General features: G+C 54.8%; 1 protein-coding gene across 16 annotated transcripts in view; it reads left to right on the top strand.

Moving 5' to 3' along the window:
- Positions 1-24,026, top strand: part of MOV10L1 (Mov10 like RNA helicase 1) — a 61,766-nt gene that overhangs the window by 24,178 nt on the left and 13,562 nt on the right. For 9 of the 16 annotated variants that reach the window (XR_014845513.1, XM_085025271.1, XM_085025269.1 and 6 more), the window contains 6 exons: positions 326-440; positions 4,083-4,260; positions 4,560-4,630; positions 7,057-7,148; positions 18,130-18,188; positions 19,137-19,234. Coding sequence is in view for 12 of the 16 variants with exons in the window: in XM_085025271.1 (XP_084881397.1) it covers positions 326-440; positions 4,083-4,260; positions 4,560-4,630; positions 7,057-7,148; positions 18,130-18,188; positions 19,137-19,234 (613 nt within the window). In the remaining 4 variants the exon portion in view is untranslated. Of the gene's footprint in view, positions 1-325; positions 2,602-2,735; positions 2,850-3,156; positions 3,260-4,082; positions 4,261-4,559; positions 4,631-7,056; positions 7,149-18,129; positions 18,189-18,425; positions 18,923-19,136; positions 19,235-24,026 lie in introns of those variants that run through there. The other 7 variants (XM_085025276.1, XM_085025273.1, XM_085025277.1 and 4 more) reach the window with 6 other exon arrangements.

Raw genomic sequence — 24,026 nt, 5'->3', positions numbered from 1 at the left:
TTGATCTCGTGTCCCTGCGCGATGGCGGGTGTCACCGAACCCCCGTGGTGAGGCTTCATGATGCCCGTGAGGGCCGTGCTGTCCGCCTCGGCCCCGAACTGAGTAAAAGGCGAGGGGCAAGACGGGGCGGGAAGAGGCGAGCTCCTTGGCGCCTCAGAAGCAGTGCTGTCGGCCCCACGGGCTCCAGGCCGTCCTGCTCTCGGGCCGCGGGCAGGGCGGACCCCAGCGCCCGGTCTTTGCGCGGCAGGAGCGGCTGTCGAGGGGAGCGTCTGGTGTGACGCGCTGGCGGCGTCGGGCTGCGCTCAGGCCCGGCTCTCTTCCCAAGGAACTCCCGCCGGCAGCTTCCCAGCTTCCTGCCGCAGTACCCGACTCCGGACAGGCTGAAGAAGTGCGTGGAGCAGAAGATGGACATCCTGACCTTTCAGCCGCTGCTCGCAGAGGTAGGCAGGGTCCGGCGCGAGACACCGAGCATGCGGCGCTCGCCACAGGCGCCCTTTCCTGACGCGCTCAGGACGAGTCCCGTCGGGGTCCGACAGACGGCACGCGGGCTCCTTTTCCGCGCAGGGAGCCGGGAGCTTCGGGACGAGAGATGGGGGCCGTCGCCAAGTCCCTGCGGCGAGGGTGCCGTGCCCTCGGCCTCAGGGACTCGTGCCCTGGGGCTTTGGGGGGCCGGGGCAAAGCAGGACGGGGGACACCGTCTGCCACTAGCCCAGCCTCTCACGTAGACCCTGCAGTGGGGCCGGAGCTCTGAGCAGCTGGGAAGGGGACGCGGGCCAGTGCGGGGCGGCGGGGGCTGCCTTGCCTGGCCCGTCCCCTCCCTCCCCCTCCTCCCCTCCCCGGGTGTGTAGCGTCCGTTCTCAGGCTCATCCGTACTCTGCTGTGGCTCAGGGGGTCGAGGACCTGGTGTTGCCGTACGTGTAGCCAGGCCGTAGCTGCGGCATGGGTTCGATCCTTGGCCCAGGAGCTTCCACATGCTGAGGGCGCCGCCGGAAAAAAAACCTTCGCCCTGAGCGAGGTCTTGTCTGTGCCCGCTGTTGCTGCAGCAGGTGGCTGGAGCTGGAGCCGGGGGGCGGGGGGGGGGGGTGGCGGTGCAGCCTGGCAACTGCTCCCTTGCAGTGAGGGAGGGAACCGCCCTGTCTCAGGAGGGCATTTTCTGGAAGCATTTTGGGGGCCCATTGACTGAGGAGCAGCGGGTGGAGTGAGGGCCCGGCCCTGTGGGGCCCCCCTGTGCTGCATCGGGGTGAGGAGGAGGAAGACTGGACAGTGGCTGGAGAGACATGGGTGAGGATGGGGGGCCTCGACGGGGGGCGCAGGGGAGGGGAGGGGAGGTTTGGGAGGAAGCTGGGTGGCGATGCCGCCACTGTACCCCTGCGGGCTGGTCACCCTGTACCGGAGGGCAGGCCCGGCGCAGGGCTGGGGCGGGAGCTCCCTGCACGGCCCTCCGGCCTCGTGGGAGCGGAGAGTGCTCTGCAGGGACGTGAGCCGGGGGTGGAGGGGAGGTGTCTGCAGACTCAGAAGCTGGACGTGGTTGCAGTGCTGGCGTCAGGGCGGAAGCGGGGCCGGGGCAGCGGGGAGGGCAGACCCGAGGGTCCGAAGGGCCCCAGCGCGCTGCAGCGCCGTGACCTCGTGTGGGTCTCGGCGTCTCTGCCTGTCCTGTAACGCGGGCCCAGGGCCTGAGCAGGGGCCTCCTCGTGGACACAGATGTCGCCGGAAGACAGCGGCCGCCTGCTCCTTTCAGCAGCGATGATGCCGGTGGAGCTCATAGTCGGGACGGACGGGTTAAGGTTCCGCAGCACGTCCTCCTCCTCCTCCGGCCCTGCCGCTGCCTGGGGGCTGTGCTGTCCCTCCGGGGCGACGTCGAGGGACGTTGACTCTGCGGTGCCCACTGCGGTCGGCCTGACAGCGTCACCACAGACGCGTGACAAGGCACACGTCTGCCGCTTCCCTGTGTCCTTCTGATCTGCCCCGCACGCCGCCCGCAGCGAGCCGCGTCTCTTCCTGGTTCACCGGAGACCTGCTGCCTTTTCCGAAACATCCCGGGGCCAGAAAGAGACAGTATGTGCTCCTTGCTTGCGCTGGCGTCTTTGGCTCGTCACCGTCTGGCTTTGAGGTTCACTGGGCCCTTGTTCCTCTTTCTCTGCCTCTTCAGCGATTCTGTCCCCTCTGCCCGCGGCTGCTGACTCCTGTCGGCCTGTGGCTTCCTAGGGTCTGGCACGGGGCCGGCCGTGGCCACGCTCGGCACCTGCGCCCGCGGGCAGCTCTTGAGCATTGGGAGCGTGGCCGGGGTGGCCGAGCGCCAGCCCTCAGCCTGCGTTCCGAGACCAGCGCTCGCCTCTGCTCTCAGCCCTGCCTCCCAGGTCGCTCCTGGGCCTCTGGCCTGCGTTGTAGTTCGACTCCTGCGCATCCTGAACTCTGCAGGGCACCCTGTTTCACCACTCGGACTCTGCATATGGTCAGCACGCGCCGAGGCCTCTGGAAGCCAGGCCTCTTCTCCCCGCTGTTGCTGTTGCCATTGTCCTTCCCCGGGCCGCGGGGCTGGCTGCTTTGAGCCGGGAGAGCGGGAGAGCGCGGCGAGTGGGTGCCGCGCCGTCCTTTTGGAAGGTGTGCCTGCAGGTCTTGGCCTCTGGGTGGCGCTGCCCCGCGCCTCTCCTGGCGAGCCGGCTTCCTCCTCACCCCTTCTCTTGCGCGTGGCCCCTCTCTTTTGTGGCTCCTCTCAGGATTCCCTCTTTCACCAGCTTCAAGGAGCGTAAACTGGAGCGTGCCCTGCTGTGGTCTTCCTCGCGTCACTTTGCTGGGGTCCTTTGGGCTTATTTGATGAGCTGGACCTGGAGGTCTTCCCGCGTGGGCAGGTTTTGGCCATTCCGTCTTAAAAGCGGTGTCTCTGCCGCCCTCTCCGGGTCCTGGTTCCACTGACACAGCGAGGCTTCGTGGAGTCTCCATTCCTGCTTCGGTCTTTGGCGCTCTGTTGCGTTCTGCACGGTTTCTGTGGCTGTGTCTTCAAGTTCACTATTTATTCTTGCTTTTTTCCTTCTTTTTTTTTTTTTTTTTTTTTTTACAGTATAATCCCATCCAGTGTGTGTTTATGTCAGACGTCATCTCTACGAGTTCAGTGAGCAACTTTTTTGTGTGTTGTGTGTCTCTGTTTAATGTGCTCAGCTGGTCTCCGACTTTGAAGTACCTGATACATACAGCGCAGTCACGACCAGCGTGTCGATGCCCGCCTCTGTCGCTGGTGTCATTTTTGGTGCTGCTTCTGTTGGTAGGTTTGTTCCTCGTAGTGGATTGTAGTTTGTGCGTATTTCCATGCCAGGATTTTCTTGTTTAGATGTGAAGCACTGTGAGTTTGACCTTGTTGGTGCTGCATATTTTTCTATCCCTGAAAACGTTCTTGAGGTTTGCTCTGGGATGCGTCAAGTTTTTACCTGGAAACAGCCGGGTATCTTTAAGCCTGGCTTGAAAGCTTTGTCGGGTGGAGCCAAAGTCGCCTTTACCTTGGGGTGCACACGTCTGAGCACCCCACCCAGCGCCCCTTCATCTCCAGCCTTTCCGTCCAGGCTGTGGGACCCCAGGCTTCCAGCCCTGTGGGTTCTGGGGATTATCTCCAGCAGCTGACGCTTTCCCCAGGTGGCCTTGCTGGTGTCACAGCTGAGAGTGCTCGCAGCACCTCGGGGTGGGGGGAGCCCAGGCGCCGGGTGCTGAGGCCGAGGAGCTCGCTCTGATCCCAGCGGGCGTCTCCCCTCTGACGTCCGTTCTCGGCTTGCGTGCTGGCCAGGGCTCCGCTGACGTTCGGAGGGACCCTCGGGAGCGCTCCAGACCCCCTGTGCTGCACGCTTGCCAGCACTCAGCCCCCTCGGACCCCCAGCCCCACGTACTCGGCTCAGAGACCGCAGGGCTGCCCGGGGCTCTGTGCGTCCGGAGCCTGGCAGCTCTGGGGAGGCGCTGGGCGGTGTGGGGCTCACGTAGACGGTCCCCCCCTCAGGGTCACTGTCCTGCACTGCCCAGCGCTTGGTCCCAGCTTGCGGTTCCCTCCCACGGGCGTGCCGTGTGTCAGTGCCCTCGCTAGCGTGCGGGTTCTTTTCCAGCTTCTGAACATGTCCAACTACAAGGAGAAGTTTTCGACTTTGCTCTGGCTCGAGGAGATTCATGCTGAGATGGAGCTGAGAGAGTATAACATGAGCGGGGTCACCCTGAAGAGGAACGGGGGCCTGCTGGTCCTGGAGGTGCCGGGACTGGCCGAGAGCAGGCCTTCTCTGTACGCAGGTGGGTCTGTGGCCCGCGCTTTCCTGGGTGGCCTCGCAGTGACGCCCGTGCGGGAAAGCGCGTTCTCAGCTGGCAGCTCTGCAGTCCCCTCGTGCAGTTTCCTCTGCCCTGGGCCAGAAAGTGGCTGAAAACAACGCGAGTAGGTCCAGTGTCTCCGTCTCAGGGCACGGAGGTGGCCTGAAGCCCTGGATCCCAGCGATGCTCGGTTTTCTTCCCCTTCTCCAGAGGGTTTGGTTTTACAGCACGGAACCCAGGCCTCCGTCCTCCAGCTGTCCGCGGGGTCGTGTGTTTTTACCCAGGTGACAAGCTGATTTTAAAAACCCCGGAGTACGACGGACACGTCATCGAGTACATCGGCTACGTCGTCGAGGTGAGAGGCCGCCCAGACCCGTCCGCCGCGGGGCCGGGGGGCCCTTGGGTGTGGACGCCCGTGCGGAAGGGGTGAGGGCAGAGCTGGTCGCCACGTCCCTGTGACGTGTGAGGAGAACCTCGTGTCTGAGGAAGCCCTGTCGTTCTGAGCGCCAGACCCTCAGCTCTGAGCGCCTCGCAGGTAGGTCCTGCCCTCGTCGCATCTGCGTCCTGCCTGGGTTCCGGAAGAGAGGCCTCGGAGGAGGAGCAGGCGCTCGGAGCGGAGCGTGCGGAGGCGGTGTCCTCGTCCCTGCGCCCGCGGGGACGTTCACCACCCCGAGGCCCTGGCTCGAGGCGGCCCGGGTTGGGAGAGCCAGCGGCGGCGGGGGGCACGTTCGTGCCGTCTCCCCCCAGAGCGGGACCTCTCCAAGCGGGGGGCTGGGCAGGCGACTCGGAGGTGAGGTCGGCGCCGGGCCCAGCCGGTGGCTCCCCACCGAGGACAGGCGAGACCACAGAGACGGTCGCAGCGCACAGGGTGGCTCTTCTCCCTGAGGGGAGGAGGAGGGGCACCCGAGAGCCTCGGGAGACAGACAGACAGCGTTGTTGGCTGAAGGTCGTTCCTGAAGGCGAAGGACAGGAGCAGACCGCAGAGGCCGCTGTTCTGGAAAAGCCGGGGGGCCGCACGTCGGCCGGGCCCGCCGGGCTGAGAGGAGCAGGGCCGGTGGTGTCCGAGGCCAGCGGGCCCCTCACGGCGCTGCCACTAAGGGGGGCAGGCCCTGCTTGGAGACTGGAGGCCAGGGGGCTCGCCCCTGGTCTCGTGCTCGTGTCGCCTCCGCCAGATCAGGCTTGGGTGCTGGTGCCGCCACCCGCCCTGCTGTCCCCGTCCGCAGGGCCGCTGGGCCGCGCCCCGAGTCGTGAGCCTCACCGTCCTAAGTGCACACCGAAGGGTGCGGGCTCTGCAGCCAGAAGCCCTCCTCCCCAGAGAGCGTCCCCTCTTCACCCCGGACGTCGGCCAGCTTGGCCCTGGCGGCTGTCCTGCAGGACCCGGCCCTGCAGACGGTCCAGCCTCCTTCCTGTCCGTGCCACCCACAGGGCGCCCTCGTCTGAGGAGGGAGGGAGCGGCGCAGTGCCTTGGGCGCGTGGGCAGGTGGCTGGGCTGTGGCCCTTACGGACAAGGCTGACTGAGGCCAGCGCCTGCACCCTTGGCTCGCTCGCCTCAGTGATGGGTGGCTTGACCGAGTCCTTCCGCTGTGGGCAGGGGATGCTGAGCCCGAGCTGGAGGGTCCATCAGCCTCACCAGCTCGAGCGCACTTAGCTGGAGACAAGGCTTGCGGAGCCCAGACGGCCCCGAGACCACCTTTGCTTCCAGAGCGTAGGCCCCTTGTGCCCCTGGGGTCGCCAGCCTCAGAAGAGTTGGTCCCAGATCCCAAGCACGTGGCCCCTGGGTCCCGAACCCCAGGCTGCGGTGTGAGGGCCGCCTCGCCCCCTGCCCGGTCCGTGAAGCGCAGCCAAGCCGGTGGTGTCTGCAGCTCTCGGGCCCGGCCTCACTCGCTGCCCTGGGGCGCCCGGCCGTGTGGGGCGGTTTAGGGAGCTGCGGGCCGGCTCGGTGGCCTGAGCCCCACGCTGCCCCAGGGCTGCCGCCGCCTCAGCGCCTCCACCTTCCCTCTGCATTGAGCTCCACAAGCACGACCTTCGTTTGTGAACTCCGTTGGGCCCACCACACGTGCCTTGTGTCATGTGTCATCTTGTGCTTCCTTATCTTGGTCTCTGTAGCTCCTGGTGTCTGGTGTGGTGTCTGTACACAGCGGCCTCGGGGCCTAGAGCTGGCGCCCCTCTTCTGTTGGAGGCGGCGGCGCTCGCCCTGGCTGATCGGCTGGGCGCTTTGCTCGGGCGCCGGCCGGTCTGCGGGTACAGGCCCATCTTCCTCGGCCACGATCTCCGGAGAGCCCAGGGCCCTGTGCTGGGCATGCTGGCCTTTAGGGGCGGGGAGCAGGGGCCCCTGCACACTCGGGCCCCGTCAAGCCCACCCGCAGCCCCCCCGCTTGCTGGTCCCCCCAGCTCTCCGGAAGCCCCTTCCCCGGGCCCAGGTCCTCTCGGCTTAGGGTTAGGGTTTGCCTTCCTGCTCGTCGGGGAATCGCTGTCAGGAATCTGGCTTTGGCTGCAGGGTCCCCGTAGGGCCGGCCGTCCACGGAGGGCGGGGTTCCTGAGGCCGGGACACGCTGCCTCATCCTGGCCGTTGGTCTGTCTCCCTCGGAGGCAGCAGCCTGTCGCGCACACCCAGTGTCCACGGGGAGGGCTGGCCCCGCTGAGTGTTTGCACGTGTTTAAGCTGCCACGTTTTAGCTCGGGACTGTGGAGCGAGTGTTGCGTGATGTGTTGCTGAGTGTGGATGGAAGGTTGTCCCAAGGAGTCAAGAAGTAAATGTGGAAATATAATTGTTTCTTTTTAGATTCGTGAAGAGAATGTAACTCTTAAACTTAATCCGGAATTTGAACAAACATATAACTTTGAACCTATGGACGTGGAGTTTACTTATAACAGGTGAGCTGCCAGCGACTCTTCCAGATGCTGGGAGGGCGGCGGCTTCTCCTGGGATGGTCTCTCACGTGTAGGTCGCAGCGTGGGTGCCGTGGCGTTGACGCCCACGGGGCTGAGGGGGCGCCACGTGCCTCTGCGACCGCAGCTCCATCTCCAGACGCTTGTTAACATACACGGTTGCAGGTGTGTGCGTGTTCATTGCTTTTCGGGTTTTTGGTTTTGTTTTTTTTGTTGTAGGGCTGCACCTGCAACACATGGAGCTCCCCAGGCAAGGGGTCAAATTAGAGCTGCAGGTGCCAGCCTCCACCACAGCCACAGAACTGCCAGATCCTTAACCCACCGAGCGAGGCCAGGAATCAAACCCGCATCCTCACGCATACTAGTTGGGTTGGTGACCACCGAGCCACCACGGGCACTCCCGTTCCTTCCTTTTTGGACCTTGGGTGCACAGATGCTGGTTCCTCACGCTGCCCCCACCAGCCCACTCCTCTGTCTCACTCACTCGTCATGTGTGACTTCAGGAGTGCAGGGACCCCGCCCCAGCCATTGCTTGTCCCCCCTCCAGCAAGCCCCCCACCATTAACTGGGATCTGGTGTTTCTCCCCTGCTCTTTGGTAAACAGTGCGCCCCCCACACGCAGAGAAGATCGGCGCCTTTGGTTTCCGTTGTTTGTGCCCGCGGCCCGTAGTTTCTGGGAGTCGTGTCGGTGCTGACACTCGCTGGCAGTTTCTGTCACGTGGTGGGCATGCCTGCTCTGGCCACCTCTCCTGGGGCGGACACCCCGCGGCACTGTCCCCTGCTGTAACTGGCCTGTGGCTGCTGGGGAGGCCCCTGAGCTCCGCACGCACAAGCCCGCGGCTCCTTGGCTGTGCCCGGGTGTCACACGAGGCGGCGGCAGTGCCTCCCGCGTGAGCATCTGCACGGCCGGGTGCTCCCCAGCCCTCCCGGGACCTGCCTGTGGAGCTTGTGGCAGGGGCGTGGCGTCTCGCCGTGGTCCCCGTGTGCGTCTCTGCCCTTCCAGGACAGAGCACCTCCCTGCTTGTGGGCCCTTAGTGCTTTCAGCTGTGAGTTGCCTGCTTGTGGTTTTTATTGAATACTTGGATTTTTCTTATCCGTCACACTAGACTCTTAGATACATGTGTCGGGGGCAACTCCTCAGGGTTTATTACTTGTCTTTTCACTTTCTTAAAGTATCTTTGGAGTTCCCATTGTGGCTCAGCGGGTTAAGAACCTGACTATATCCATGAGGACGCAGGTTCAATCCATGGTTGGCGCAGTGGGTTAAGGATGGGTGTTGCCATGAGTTGTGGTGTAGGTGGCAGCTGCAGCTCCCACTTGGCGCCTAGCCTGGGAACCTCCACATGCCTCAGGGGCGGCCCTAAAACAAAAAAAAATCTTTTGAGTAACGGAAGGTGCTAATTTTAAGATATCAGGGGTTTGTGTATCAGTGGTTTTCACGTCTAGGTTAAGAGCTCTTCAGCGTTTGGCTGCAGCTGGAGGGAAGCGTGTCGGGGTGACTGGGCTGTGCAGAAAGGGAGCTGGTCCTTGTGCAGGCGTTCTGGCTCTGAAAGCAGAGGCTGAAGAGGCGCCTGAGGTCGGGCGGGTCTTGCTTGGTCTGCGGTTTAGAGCGACATGGGGGGGTGTGGAGAGGGAGCAGCGGGGAGACTCTGGGCCGGGCCGTACAGGAGGTGGGAGCTGAGTGTAAGTGGGAAATTGGAATGGCTTGTTTTTGCTCTGGAAGGCGAGGCAAGAACGTTCAAAGGAGCGGGTGTGGATCTGAGTCTGGGGGCGGGGAGGAGAGAGGGAGCGTCCCTGCGGAAGTGGGGGGAGGCGGGCAGGGAGGTGCGGTGAGCTCTGGGGTTTGCACCAAGCAGAGAAAGGAGCAGAAGAAACCAAAGGGCCAAGTGGTCAAGGGACCCAGGGGCGGTGGTGGTGGTTCTTGGCCCAGAGTTCTGGAGAGACGGGAAGTTTGAATCCACTCAGAGGGTGTGGGCTGCAGAGGGGCCAGGTCTGCGGGGGGGGGGGGGGGGGCGTCTGGGAAGGACAGGCCCGTGGCCACTTGTGCTGCGCGGAGGTTTTGTGTGCCCACCTGCAGCACGTGGAAGTTCCTGGGCCAGGGACCAAACTTGAGCCGCAGCTGCAGCAATGCCGGATCCCTAACCCACTGTGCCACATGGGCACTGCCCCTGTGAGTTTGTGATTGTTTGCATCAAGTTGCTCAAAATCAGGAGAGAGATTCCACATTTAGAAAAACAAAATCTGTGTTTCTCACTCGTTTTGAAACATTGGAGGACTGCGGCATGGCAGGCGGGACAGAGCTGAGAGGCTGGACCCTCTAGGCGGGCAGACACCTGCACCTTTGTGCTGCTTGCTTATTTAGTTCTCGTAGTGTTTTTCCTTTTTTAAAAATCAGGTTTCCTGGGATGAAATGCACATAAAACACGCCTAGTTAAATGTGCAGTTTGACGACTTGACGCTTGTAGGCCCCATGAAACCAGCCTCCCAGTGGAGCCTGTGAGCGGATCTGTCACCCCCAGTGTTTGTGCCCCTTCGCTCATCCTCCTCCGCGACCCAGCTCCCAGTCCCACGCAACCCTGTCAGCAGAGTCATCTCCGTTTTGTCGAATTTACATAAGTGGAAACAGACAGACCTACTGTTTTTTGCCCGGTATCAAGTCGCTCAGCGTAATTATTCCGAGATTCATCCTTGCTTTCGCGTGGATTCATTCTCCATTATGACAGTAATATTCTAAGGTCATACCCCGGGTTATACCTCAGGCACCTGGGGATGGTTGCGGGTCATTTGCGGATCTTGGCCTTTACAAATAAAGCTGCCATGACCACTGTGTCCAGGTGTGTGTGTGGACATAGGCGCAGCTGCAGCTCCGACTGGACCCCTAGCCTGGGAGCCTCCATGTGCTCAGGTTCGGCCCTCAAAGGCAAAATACACGGAGTCTCCTCTCAGACAAGAGTTTGTACTTAGGGAAGTTTTCTTTAATTACCCTTCTTTTCTGTTCTTTGTCCTTCTTTGGAATTCCTGTTCATTTGGGTTCGTTCCCACCCCCGCCGTTTTACTTCTCGGGGTTTCCGTCTCCTGTGCTTTCGTCTTGTCTCACCTTCTCACGCAGGTACTGTCTTGCTGTCCATCAGATCGTGTTCAGGGATTTCGTGTGTCAGTTTCCGTTTTACCTGTGATGTCTGGTGCCTTTTTGGTGTGTTTGGGTTTTGTTTTGTTTTTTGCTCTTTGGGGCCATACCTGCAGCATATGGAAGCTGCCAGGCTAGGGATCAGATCAGAGCTGCAGCTGCTGGCCTACACCACAGCCACAGCAGTTCAGGATCCGAGCCAAGTCTTCGACCTACACCACAGCTCACGGCAATGCCAGATCCTAACCCACTGAGCAAGGCCAGGGATTGAACCTGCCACCTCATGGATCCTAGTTGGGTTAGTTTCTGCTATGCTGTGCCACTTTGGCATTTGTTAATTATTTTTTTTCTTCAGCCTTGAGATGGCTGTTTGTTTTCTTGGTTTTAGGGGGTTTTGTTTTGGTTTTGTCTTTTTGCCTTTTCTAGGGCCGCTTCCGCAGCATATGGAGGTTCCCAGGCTAGGGGTCTGATCGGAGCTGTAGCCACCGGCCTACGCCAAGCCACAGCAACGTGGGATCCAAGCCGTGTCTGCGACCTACACCACAGCTCACGGCAATGCCAGATCTTCAACCCTCTGAGCAAGGGCAGGGATCGAACCCGCAACCTCATGGTTTCTAGTTGGATTCGTTAGCCACTGCGCTGCGATGGGAACTCGGGGGGGGGGGATTAAATAATGCATTTTATTACATTTATGTGTGTACAACAGTCATCACAACAACATTTTATAGCATGTCCATCCCAAACCCTCAGTGCATCCCCCTACCCCCAACCTGTCTCCTTTGGAAACCATAAGTTTTCAAAGTCTGTGAGTTGGTATCTGTTCTGCAAAGAAGTTCATTGTGTCCTTTTTTTTAGATTCCACATGTCAGTGATAGCATTGGATGTTGGTGTCTCATTGTCTGACTGACTTCACTTAGCATGATAGTTTCTAGGTCCATCCATGCTGCCACAAATGCCATTATTTCTTTCCTTTTAATGGCTGAGTCATATTCCACGGTGTATATGTACCACCTCTTCTGGATCCACTCCTCTGTCGATGGACATTTAGGTGGTTTCCATGTCTTGGCTATTGGAAACAGTGCTGCAATGAACATTGGAGTACATGTGTCTTTGCGAGTCGTGGTTTTCTCTGGATAGATGCCCGGGAGTGGGATTGCTGGATCCAATGGTCGTTCTATGTTTAGTTTTCTGAGGAATCTCCATACTGCTCTCCACAGTGGTTGCACCAGTTTACAATCCCACCAACAGTGTCACAGGGTTCCTTTTTCTCCCCTCCCTCTCCAGCACTTATTGTTTGTAGACCTTTGGATGATGGCCATTCTGGCTGGTGTAAGGGGGTACCTCACAGTGGTTTTGATGTGCATTTCTCTACTAATGAGTGATGTTGAACATCTTTTCATGTGGTTCCTGGCCATCCGTATGTCTTCTTTGGAGAAATGTCTATTTAGGTCTTTTGCCCATTTTTTTCTTTTTGATGCAGTGGTAAATGGGATTGCTTCCCTAATTTTTCTTTTGGATCTTTCATTGTTAGTGTATAGAAATGCCATCGATTTCTGTGTATTGATTGTGTATCCTTCGACTTTGCCCAACTTGTGGATGAGCTCTAACAGTTTTCTGGTAGCGTCTTTAGGAGTCTCTAGGTATAGTATCATGTCATCTGCAAATAGTGAGAGTTTTACCTCTTCCTTTTCAATTTGGATTCCTTTTATTTCTCTTGCTTCTCTGATTGCTGTGGCTAGGACTTCCAAAACTATGTTGAAGAGTAGGCGAGAGCGGACATCCTTGTCTTGTTCCTGATCTCAGCGGGAATTCTTTCAGCTTTCCACCATTGAGAATGATGTTCGCTGTGAGTTTGTCATCTATGGCCTTTCTGATGTTGAAGTAGGTTCCCTCTCTGCCCACTTTCTGAAGCGTTTTTATCAGAAATGGGTGTTGGATTTTGTCAAAGGCTTTTTCCGCGTCTGTTGAGAGGATCGTATGGTTTTTATTCTTCAGTTTGTTCGTGTGGTGCATCGCACTGATGGATTTGTGGATACTGAAGAACGCTTGCATCCCTGGAGTAAATCGCACTTGATCCTGATGGACAATCTTTTTGATGTCGTGTTGGATGCGGTTTACTAGTATTTTGTTGAGAATTTTTGCATCGACGTTCATCAGTGAAATTGGCTTGTAGTTTTCCTTTTTTGTGGTATCTTTGGTTTGGTGTCAGGGTGATGGTGGCCTCATAGAATGAGTTTGGGAGTGTCCCTTCCTCTGAAGTTTTTTTTATCATTTCTTGGGCTTGGTTCCCAAGCTGGGGGTCGAATCAGAGCTGTAGCCACCGGCCTACGCCAGAGCCACAGCAATGGGGGATCCAAGCCACGTCTGCGACCTACACCACAGCTCGCGGCAACGCCGGATCCTTAACCCACTGAGCAAGGCCAGGGATTGAACCCGCCACCTCATGGTTCCTAGTCAGATTCGTTAACCACTGCATCACGACAGGAACTCCCCTCTGCAGTTTTTTGGAGCAGTTTCAGAAGGAGAGGTGTTAGCTCTTATCTAAATGTTTGATGGAATTCACCTGTGAAGCCATCTGGTCCTGGACTTTTGTTTGTTGGAAGTTTTTTTTTTTTTTTTTTTTTTTTTTTTGTCTTTTTGCTATTTCTTGGGCCACTGCCGCGGCACATGGAGGTTCCCAGGCTAGGGGTTGAATCGGAGCTGCAGCCACCGGCCTACGCCAGAGCCACAGCAACGCTGGATCCGAGCCGTGTCTGCAGCCTACACCACAGCTCACGGCAACGCCGGATCCTTAACCCACTGAGCAAGGGCAGGGACCGAACCTGCAATTTCATGGTTCCTAGTCGGATTTGTTAACCACTGCGCCACGATGGGAACTCTGTTGGAAGTTTTTTAATCACAGTTTCAATTTCAGTACTTGCGATTGGTCCGTTGACCTTTTCTTTCTCATCTTGGTTTAGTCTTGGAAGATTGTACTTTTCTAAGAATTTGTCCATTTCTTCTAGGTTTTCCATTTTATTGGCGTATAGTTGCATATAGTAGTCTCTTGTGATCCTTGTATTTCTGTGATGTCCATTGTTACTTCTCCCTATTCATTTCTAATTTTATTGATTTGAGTTCTCTTTTTCTGGATAAGTCTGGCTAAGGGTTTATCAATTTTGTTGATCTTTTCAAAGAACCAGCTTTTCGTTTCATTGATCTTTTCTGTGGTTTTCTTTGTTTCTATTTCATGGATTTCTGCTCTGATCTTTCTGATTTCTTTCCTTCTGCTCACTTTAGGTCTTGTCTGTTCTTCTCTCTCAAGCTGGTTTAGATGTAAAGTTAGCTTGTTTATTTGAGCTTTTTCTTGTTTCCTGAGGTGGGCTTGTGTTGCTATAAACTTTCCTCTTAGAACGGCTTTTGCTGCATCCCATAGGTTTTGGAGTGTTGTATCTTCGTTGTCATTTGTTTCTAGGTATTCTTTAAATTTCCACTTTGATTTCTTCAGTGATCCATTGGTTGTTTAGTAGCATGTTGTTGAGTCTCCAATGTTTGTGTTTTTTGCAGTTTTTTCTTGTTGTTGATTTCCAGTCGTATAGCGTTGAGGTTGGAAAAGATGCTTGATAGGATTTCAAATTTCTTAAAGTTCCTGCGGTTGGATTTGTAGCCCAGGATGTGATCAATCTTAGAGAGTGTTCCAGGTGCACTTGAGAAGAATGTGTATTCTGTTACTTTTGGATGGAATGTCCTATAAATATGTATTTAGTCCATCTGGTCTAATGCTTCATTCAGGGCCTGTGTTTCCTTATTGATTTTCTGTCTGGTTGATCTGTCCATTGCTGTAAGTGGGGTGTTAAAGTCCCCCACTACTATTGTGTTATTGTTGATTTGTCCTTTTGAGGTTGTTAACGGTTGCCTTATATATTGTGGTGAACCTGTGTTGGCTGCGTAGATATTTAAAATTGTTGTATCTTCTGGGATTGATCCTTTGATCATTATGTAGTGACCTTCCTTGTCCCTTTAGAGTCTATTTTGTCTGATACAAGTATTGCTACTCCAGTTTTCTTTTGATCCCCGTTTGCATGGAATATTTTCTTCCATCCTCTCACTTTCCATTTGTATGGGTCCCTAGAAGTGAAGTGGGTCTCTGGAAGACAGCATATGTATGGGTCTTGTTTTTGTGTACATTCAGCCAGTCTATGTCTTTTGGTTGGGGTGTTTCGTCCATTGACATTTAAGGTAATTATTGATATGTATGTTCTTATTGCCATTGTATTAATTGCTTTGGATTTGTTTTTGTTGCTCTTTTTCCTTCCCTTCTTCTCTTGTTCTCTCCTCTTCTGGTTTGATGACTATCTTTAGTGTTGTATTTGAGTTGATTTTTCATATTTGTGTATCAATCGTAGATGTTTGGTTTGCAGTTCCTCTGAAGTTTTGATATAAGAGTCTATATGTATATGAGATTGTTTGAAGTTGGTGGTCTCTCAATTACAAGTGCATCTCCAGTGTCCTTCATTTGTACCCTCATCTTCTCACGATTTCTGATTTTGGTGGCATAATTGTGCATACCTGATTTCGTATCTTTACTGTATATGTACCTTTCCTGGTGAGCCTTGTCATTTGTAGTATCTTCTTTTCCAGTTGCGGCCTTTTCTGCCTAGAGAAGTTCCTTTAGTATTTGTTGTAAAGCTGGTTTAGTGTTGCTGAATCATCTTAGCTTTTGCTTATCTGTGAAGGTTTTGATTTCTCCTTCAAATCTGAATGAGAGCCTTGCTGGGTAGAGTCATCTTGGTTGGAGGTTTTTTCCTTTCATCACGTTAAGTATATCATGCCACTCCCTTCTGGCCTGCAGAGTTTCTGCTGAAAAATCTGCCGATAACCTTATCGGGGTTCCCTTGTATGTGATTTGTTTCTTTCCCCTAGCTGCTTTCAGGATTTTCTCTCTGTCTTTAATTTTGGTCAGTTTGATTAATATGTGCTTCGGTGTGTTCCTCTTTGGGTTTATTTTATATGGTACTCCTTGTGCTCCCTGGGTTTGAGTGAGTGGTTCCTTTCCCATGTGAGGCAAGTTTTCAGCTGTTATCTCTTGGAATATTTTTTCTGTCCCCTTCGCTCTCTCTCCTTCTGACACCCCTATAATACGGATGTTGGTGCGTTTCACGTTGTCCCAGAGTTCTCTGCGACTCTCTTCATTTCTTTTCAATCTTTTTTCTCTTTTCTGTTCCCCATCCGTAATTTACACCAGTCTGTCCTCCACCTCACTTATTCGTTCTTCTGTCTCCTGTATTCTGCTGTTAGCTGCTTCTAGTGAATTTTTTATTTCAGTTATTGTATTTGGCATCTCTTCTTGTTTAAGTTGTATATCTTGTATCTCTTTGCTCAGTGTTTCCTGTAAGCTATGCATCTTTGCCTCCAGTTTATTTCCAATGTCTTGCATCATCTTCAGCATCAACAGTCTAGTCTTTTTCCTGGAGGCTGAGGATCTCATCACTTAGCTGATTTTCGGGGGTTTTTCCTTTCTCCCTCATCTGAGTTAGAGTTCTCTGTCTTTTCACTTTTATTGGTTTTTTTGGTGTGGTGATCTTTTCACAGATAACAGAGTTGTAGCCTCTCTTCCTTCTGGTGTCTGCCCCCCTTGTGGCTGAAGGTGGTACAAGGGCTTGCTGTAGGCTTCCTGATGGGAGGGCCTGATGCCTGCCCACTGTAGGTGGAGCGGATTCCTACCCCTCTGGTGGGTGGGGCTTTGTCTCTGGGTGAGATTAGAGGTGGCTCTGTGCCTTGGGGGGAGGGGTTCTTTAGGCAGCCTGTTCACTGAGAGGCAGGGCTGTGATCCCACCTGGATTTTTGTTTGGCCTGGGGCTTCTCAGCGCTGATGGGTGGGGCCAGATTTTCCCAAAATGGCCCCCTCCAGAGAAAGGCACTGCTGCTGCATATTCCCGAGAGCTTTTCTTCCAATGACCTTCCCCCACAACAAGCCACACTCACCCCACTTTTCCCAGGAGGTCCTCCAAGAACTGCAGTCAGGTCCGACCCGGATTCCTATGGAGCCCTTGCTTCGCCCTGGGACCCAGTGCACGTGAAAGTCTGTGTGCACCTTTTAAGAATGGGGTCTCTGTTTCTCCCAGTCCTGTGGAGCTCCTGTGCACAAGCCCTGCTGGCCCTCAATGCCTGATGCTCCGGGGGCTCACTCTCCCCAGGCCTGGGGGTTTGACATGAGGCTCAGAACTCTCTCCTCTGTAGGTGAGTCCCTGTGATGGTTACTTTCCAGTCTGTGGACTTCCCACCCAGGAGGTATGGGGTTGCTTATATCACGTAATCGACCCTCCTACCTCTTGATGTGGCCTCCTCTTTGTCTTCTGGAATCTTTTTGAAAGTCGCCAGTCCATTTAGTTGACGGTTGCTCAGCATTTGGTTGTAATTTTGTTTTTGTGAGAGAAGTTGGGCTCCAGCCCTCTGTTCCGCTGTCCTAATCCCTTCGAGATGGCTCTTTGAACTGGATAACTTTCTGGACCCTTCCTTTTATGCCTAGGATGAGAACCGTGATGTTTTGTTTTTGTGAATTCCTCCCATAATATCCTTCTAGGGTTTGTGTTCTTCGTGCACTTAGGCCAAGGTGACGGTCTACAGGTTGACCGGGCGTCCTGTCTGCGCACCCTGTCGCCTTGCGGTCTGTGCCGGGCGGCTTTTGCACCTCCCACTGCAGGGTTTCCTCCTCGTTCGGTGATTCGCTTTGAGGTTTTTTTTTCTCTCTTAGAATCAGTCTTGCCAAGTCTAAGTCCTGGGAGGGTCTTTGCTGGTGATTACTCATCTTGGGTGGAGTTTATTGTATCCCAGGGGGCAAGGGGGCTGCCAGGAGCCGGGGGCCTAGGAGCCACACAGGGGAGGTTCTTGTTCTTCCGGCCCCACGCACGCCTCCCTGGGACGCTGCGTGGGAATGGGCCCTGATGTGACCCACACCTCCAGATCCAGGGGAGAGACGGTCCCTCGGGTGCCCAGGTCCGGACTTTGCCGACAGCCGCGTGTGTCCTGAGTCTGAGACGCCATGGGCCGGCTCTGTGCCTGGGTGGGGCCCAGGCCCTCTGGGGCTCTGGAGCTTTGGTGTCTTTTTCCATTGACCACAGAATTTTATTTTCCATTTTCCATTTACCCTTTTTGTGGTGTTAAAAAAAAAAAGACAACAGGCCCACAGTGGAGCTGCTTGTGCTAAACCCCCACGTCAGTCACCAGACAGGTTTCACTCAGTTAGAATCTCACGGTCCCAGAAACCAGCCAATCAGGAGCCTGGGGTGGTGTCTGCCAGAAATGGATGGACGCTTAAACCAGCCAATCAGGAGCCTGGGGCGGTGTCTGCCAGAGAAGCCCCAGCCTCCCCTGAAGGACAGTGACCCTGTCATAATGGACACGCTTTTTTGCCTAAGTGACTTCTTGCTCTGCTGCCTCCTGCTGGTAAGTCTTTCCTTTTTGCGCCGCTCCCCCAGGCTGCTCCTGTCTTAGCGGGAGCCCGTTTGTGCGCGGATGAGCTCTGAGAGTTTTCGCCTGCCTGACTCCATCTTTGGGCTGTCACTTGAGTGGGTTTCAAGGGGCAGCTCTTCCCGGTCGGAGATGCTTTCCTGCGGCCTGAGCAGCGCTGGGAACATCTCCCCAACAAGACCCGTGCTGTTTCCTTTTCCTCCTACGCGTCCACCTTCTGCATGAAAAGAGAACTACTCTGAGAAGGGAAGGCGCCTCTGCTGTCCCGACTGACATGTTGACAGTTGCCCGGTGGCCGCCCGTGGCCTGCAGCCCCCCTGGTGGTGGCCCGCCCTGTGTGAGTGTTCCCTGAAGGTCCAGGGTGGTGACAGGTGTTGCTTTCTCCTGCAGGACCACCAGCCGACGGTGTCACTTTGCCCTTGAGCAAGTCGTCCACTTGGGTGCGAAAGGTATTTCCTTCGTGGGGGATGGTGTGGCGTCTTCCAGGAGTCTTTTTAGAAGCTCCACACAGAGTTTTGTGTAAACCAGTCTCTAGTTGTGCGTCAGAAGTAGAGCTGGCGGGGTCGGGGGGGTGGGACGGCCGGGGGCAGTTTGGGGTTAGCAGATGCAAACTATTCCACTGAGACTGGATGAGCAACGGGGTCCTGCGATGCAGCCTGGGAACGCTCTCCCGCCTCCCGGGACAGGACGCGACGGAAGCTAATGCGAGGAGTGTGTGGACGTGTACGACCGGGTCCCTGTGCTGGACGGCAGAAATCAGCACAACTACGCTTCAGCTAAAAGGGGGGAGTTCCCATTGTGGCTCAGCAGGTTACAAACCCAGCTGGGATCCACGAGGATTCTGATTCAAAACCTAGGCTTGCTGAGTGTGTCAAGGATCTGGTGTTGCCACAAGCTGTAGATGGTTCACAGACACGGCTCAGATCCTGCGTTGTTGTGGCTGTGGTGTAGGCCGGCAGCTGCAGCTCTCATTCGACCCCTGGCCTGGGAGCGTCCATGTGCTGCAAGTATGGCCCTAAAAAGCAAAAAGCAAAAAAAAAAAAAAAAAAGTAAACCATGTTACACCCAGCGTTTTTCTTTCTACTGGGAAGTTTCAGCATTTTCCTACTACTGCAACCATGTGAAAATAGCATGCCTAAATTATTAAAAATAAAGTGATTGCACTCTGCTTTTCCCTTCTTGATGCAACTCGTTTTTGTCCTTGCAAATAGCCACGTAAATGGCTTTGATGCACAAATCTGTGGTGCTGGCCGTGTGCTGTGGCCGAGGAGCAGAGGGCAGGCCGGGGGCGGGGGCGGGGGGGGTGCACAGACTGGAATGACCTCAGGGCCGGCTCTGTCTGTCTTTCCCAAGCTTACCAGTAATGTCTGCCTTCTTACCTTTGCTTGTTTTGAAAGTGTTGTTTCCAGAAGAAGTCATTTTGCAGTCTCCCCAGGTGACATGGAACTGGAGCCATGCCCGGGACCCCCCACAGGACGGGCAGTCCACCTCCAAGGTACCGCTTTGATGTATGTAGATCACCGATCAGCCCTCAGCTGATGAGCGTGTCCGAGGAGTGTCGTGAGCGCCGTTCACACATGGCCCAAAATCACAGTTAAAGTAAAACCAGCGAAAGACTTCACAGTACAGATGTCGCGTGAAGTTTCCGTGCGGCCATGCTGGGGTCAAGACGGCCACAGCATATGCTGGGTGGGGAAAAGAAAGGTGCAGACCTGTTCGCGTCGGCTTAAACTTGACTCGTAAACTGTATGGTACTGGTGTACATGCCGGCAGGCGTATATACACGCTGGTACACGTGCCCAGAAGCACCGCACGCTCCGCCAGTGTTGCGTGTGTTGCAGTGAAGTTTTAAATTACACAGTGTTACGGAGATTTCTTAATTATGTGATGCGGGAGCTCCGTAAATGGTGACATAGCACCTGTTAGGTACCAGTTCTGTCCTGGGCGCTCTGTGTATCTCCATGAGTGAAATAGAAGTGGTTTTATTTATCACTGTATTTCCACTAACAAGAAAAACCCCAAAAAGACAAAAAAAAAGGGGGGGGGGGAGTTCCCGTCATGGCGCAGTGGTTAACGAATCCGACCAGGAACCATGAGGTTGCGGGTTTGATCCGTGGCCTTGCTCAGTGGGTTAGGGATCCAGCGTTGCCGTGAGCTGTGGTGTGGGTTGCAGATGCGGCTCGGATCCCACATTGCTGTGGCTCTGGCGTAGGCTGGCAGCTACAGCTCCGATTAGACCCCTAGCCTGGGAACCTCCATATGCCGTGGGAGCGGCCCAAGAAATGGCAAAAAGACAAAAAAAAAAAAGAAAAGCCCTCCGTGCCGTGGTCAAACCTGGAACGTAGAATGCTGTGCTAATGGAATTTGCTTTTTTGAGTAAGTTTATCATCTGTTTTGAGTTTGTAATCCTTTTTAAATTATACCTAATATTTAGAAACCCTTTTGCCATTTTATGGTCCCTCTCCAAAAACAAAGCTTTAGTATGCTTCCATAGTAACAGAAAATCCTGTGGCAGAAACAGCAGGAGGCTTCCTTTCTTTTCTTTTCTTTCCTTTTGGTCTTTTTAGGGCCGCACTTGCGGCACATGGAAGCTCCCAAGCCAGGGGATGAATCGGAGCTGTGGCTGCCGGCCTGCCCCACAGCCCCAGCAACTAGGATCTGAGCCACATCTGCAACCTACACCACCTCTCATGGCAACGCGGAATCCTTAACCCCCGGATCGAGGCCAGGGATCAAACCTGTGTCCTCACGGATGCTGGTCAGATTCATTCCCACTGAGCCACAAGGGGAACTCCAAGGCTTCCTTTAAAGTAATCGGCCGTGTCGTCTGTATCTGATCTCTGGAAGCAGAAAAGGGTCGTCTGCAGACTCTCTTCACCCTCATTTCCTGGCCCGTCCCACTGCCTAGTTCTCATGGGGGGTCTCTGGTGCTGATGGCGGCTGTGAGGTGAGCAGGTGTTTCTCTTTAGTAGGTGGGTCACGTCCTGATTGGCTGAATCTTATTAATACTTTTAATCGGAGAGTAGTAACTTGTTATAGATTGGCTAAATTGCAGATCATCTCAAGGCCATTCCACCAGCCAACCAAGGTGGAATTACAGGGACTGGGTTTCCCTTCCCCCCGAAATAATTAAAAACCAGGCAAAATACAGGAAACAGCAGGCTGAGACCCTGAGCATCAGATACTGCAGGACGGTGATTCCTGAGAAGAGAAAGGCAGGAGGAGACTGCCGTGACAGCTGCAGCGGCAGCCTTGCCGCTCCCTGGCCTGGGGCGCCTGGGAGAAGCCCGGGGCCTGCCAGGTTGAGGAGGCAGCCCTGGGTAGCTCATGGACACGGTGGACAAGGTTCTCTGGGCAGAGCTTTCCCATCTGCAGAGTTCCCTAGAGCGTCAGCTTGTGAGGAAAAGAGCCCCTGCAGAGCCTGGGCCCCTGGGTGCTAGGAAGGCCCTCTTCCCCCAGCCAGAACACACACGAGTCTTCTGGGGGTCCTCAGAGGGTGCTGACTGAGCCCCAAAACTCCCACCCTCCCTAAGTAACTCAGCCACAGCCCAAAGTGCCAGGCTGCTAACTGGACTATAAAATATCTACCACCCAAAACGGAAACCAGCCAGTGGGACCTAGTCCACCTTAAAAGGAAACCATTAAAAACCAAAAGGCCAACCTGTAGAATGGGAGAAAATAGCTATAAATGGGGCAGCCAACAAGGGCTTCGTCTCCAAAACACACAACTCACAACAGAAGAACAACAACAAACAATTGAAAAACGGGCAGAGGACCTGAATAGGCATTTCTCCAAAGAAGGCATACATATGACCAACAGCCACATGAAAAAATGCTCAGCATCCCTAATTATTAGAGGAATGCAAATCAAAACTACAGTGAGGTACCACCTCACACAGTCAGAATGGCTATTAGAAGTCTACAAAGAACAAATGTTGGAGAAGATGTGGAGCAAAGGGAACCCGCCTGCACTGTTGGTGGAAAGGAAAATTGGTACAACTGCCGTGGACAGTAGCCTGGAGCTTCCTCAGAAAACTGGATACACAGCTACCATGTGATCCAGCAGCCCTCCTCTCGGGCATACATCCAGACAAAACTGCAATTGGGAAAGATGCATGCACCCCTGTGGTCACTGCGGCACTGTTCACAGTAGCCAAGACATGGAAACAGCCTCCATGCCCATTGACAGACAAATGGATGAAGAAGATGTGGCATATATATATACACACACATACACACACACACAATGGAATATTACTCAGCCATAAAAAAGAACAAAATAATGCCGTTTGCAGCAATGTGGATGGAACTAGATTCACATACTAGGTGAAGTCAGTCAGAAAGAGGCAAATATGATATCACTTATATCTGGAATCTAACATACAGCACAAATGAACCTTCCCACAGGAAAGAAACTCATGGACGTGCAAAACAGATTTGTGGTTGCCAAGGGGGAGAGAGTGGGGTGGACTAGGAGTTTGGGCTTGGTAGATGCAGACTACTGCCTCTGGAGTGGATAAGCAGTGAGATCCTGCTGTATAGCACAGGAAACTGTATCCAGTCACTTGTGATGGAACATGATGGAGGATAATTTGAGAAAAAGAATATATAGCGAGAGAGAGAGTTCCCATCGTGGTGCAACAGAAACAAAAAGTGAGGCATGGAAAAGTTGACAGTCAAAAGATGGAACAGCCACACTGATGTCCAGGTAGGTTTTAGAGCAGAGGTAAAGAGGAGGAAAGGCCATGTCGTCAGGACGAGGGGCACCTCGTCCAGAATGCGCAGCAGTCCCCAAGCGCGTGCGCACGAAACCTGCTGCTGGACAGGGTCACCGGAACAGGTGTCCGGTGGGAAAGGAGGACCGAGGGCGGCACAGGTGCCGTCGGGGCACGCGGCCAATTCAGACTGACCCGTGGGATGTTGGCAGACCCCCACAGCCAGGCCTGGATACCCACTGCCTGAGAGGTGGGCGTGGAGCCGTACCAGGCGGGCCTTGCCTGGGCCGTGAAGCAGGTCTCAAATGGAAAGAATGGAAGTCACGCAGAATGCGCTCTCTGACCACGAAGGGCTGCCGTCCCAAATGCGCATAAAGGTCTTTGGAAACGTCCGACTATTTAGAAACTGCAAACACAGTTGCGAATTATCTGTAGATCAAAAAAAAGTCAGTAGGGAAATCAGTGGTTTTACCAGAATGAAAATGAGAACACCATGTATCAAAAAATGTTTGGAAGAACGTTCCCATTGCGGCTCAGCAGTAATGAGCCTGACTAGGACCCATGAGGATGCGGGTTCAATCCCTGGCCTCGGTCAGTGCGTTAAGGATCCAGCGTGGCCGTGAGCTGTGGTGTAGGTCGCAGTCCTGGCTTGGATCCCACATGGCTGCGGCTGTAGCTCCGATTGGACCCCTAGCCTGGGAACCTCCATCTGCCTCGGCTGCGGCCCTAAAAAGCAAAGAAATAAAGGTGTCAGCAGCTGCCGAGGAGTTCTTTCAGGAAATGTGTGCCACTAAATGAGCACATTAGAGAGGGAGGACGATTCCAAACTAATGACTTCAGCGTCCTCCTCAGAAAACTGGAAAAGGAAGAATAAATGAAGCCCCAGCTAAGGAAGTTCAACGTTGGAGTGGTAACCAGTGAGGTAGGTGACAGAGGAAGCGTAGAGAAAAGCGGTGAGCCCAGAAGCTGGTGCTTTGAGGAAATCAGTGAAATTGCTCACCCTCCAGCCAAGCCAGATGGGGAAGAGCGAAGGCCCAGGCCGCCAGCGTCGGGGGCGGGGGTGCCGTCTCCACAGCCTGCAGGTGCTGAAAAGACTTGCGAGGTGGTGGTGGTCACTTGTCTGTGCCAGCCTGCCTGGCCACGAGGATGCCCAGATGTGTGGTTAAACATGATCCTGGGTGCGCTTGGGATGGTATTTCTGGACGAGGTCAGCACTTGAGAGCGTGGGCAGCGTCAGGCAGGTTGCCCGCCCCAGGGCGGGGCCTTGTCCAGTGCCCTGGGGCCTGAGCACAACAGGCAGGCTGAGAGGGGCCTCCTGCTGGACCCCGTGAGCCGCCCCTGGGCTCAGCGGGGGCTCTCCTGGCCTCCAGCTGCCCCCACCAGTCTTGGGCTTCTCGGCCAAGCTTCTCGGAATAGGCGTCTTTCGGTTTATGTACGTCCTATTGGTCCTGCTTCTCTGGAGAACGCGCGCGTGTGTGTGCATGAGAGAGAGGCCAGCGTGTGAGTGAGAGAGAGACAGACAGACAGACAGACACCAGGAAAAGAAGGCTTCATCCCAGAAACCTCACAGTC

Source organism: Sus scrofa, chromosome 5 (assembly GCF_054392235.1).
Source record: "Sus scrofa isolate SSC_HxYL_T2T_F1_AM1 chromosome 5, Sscrofa_HxYL_maternal_Yorkshire_Landrace_v2.0, whole genome shotgun sequence".
Taxonomy (NCBI): domain Eukaryota; kingdom Metazoa; phylum Chordata; class Mammalia; order Artiodactyla; family Suidae; genus Sus; species Sus scrofa.
This window is presented reverse-complemented; position numbering and strand designations above follow the sequence as displayed.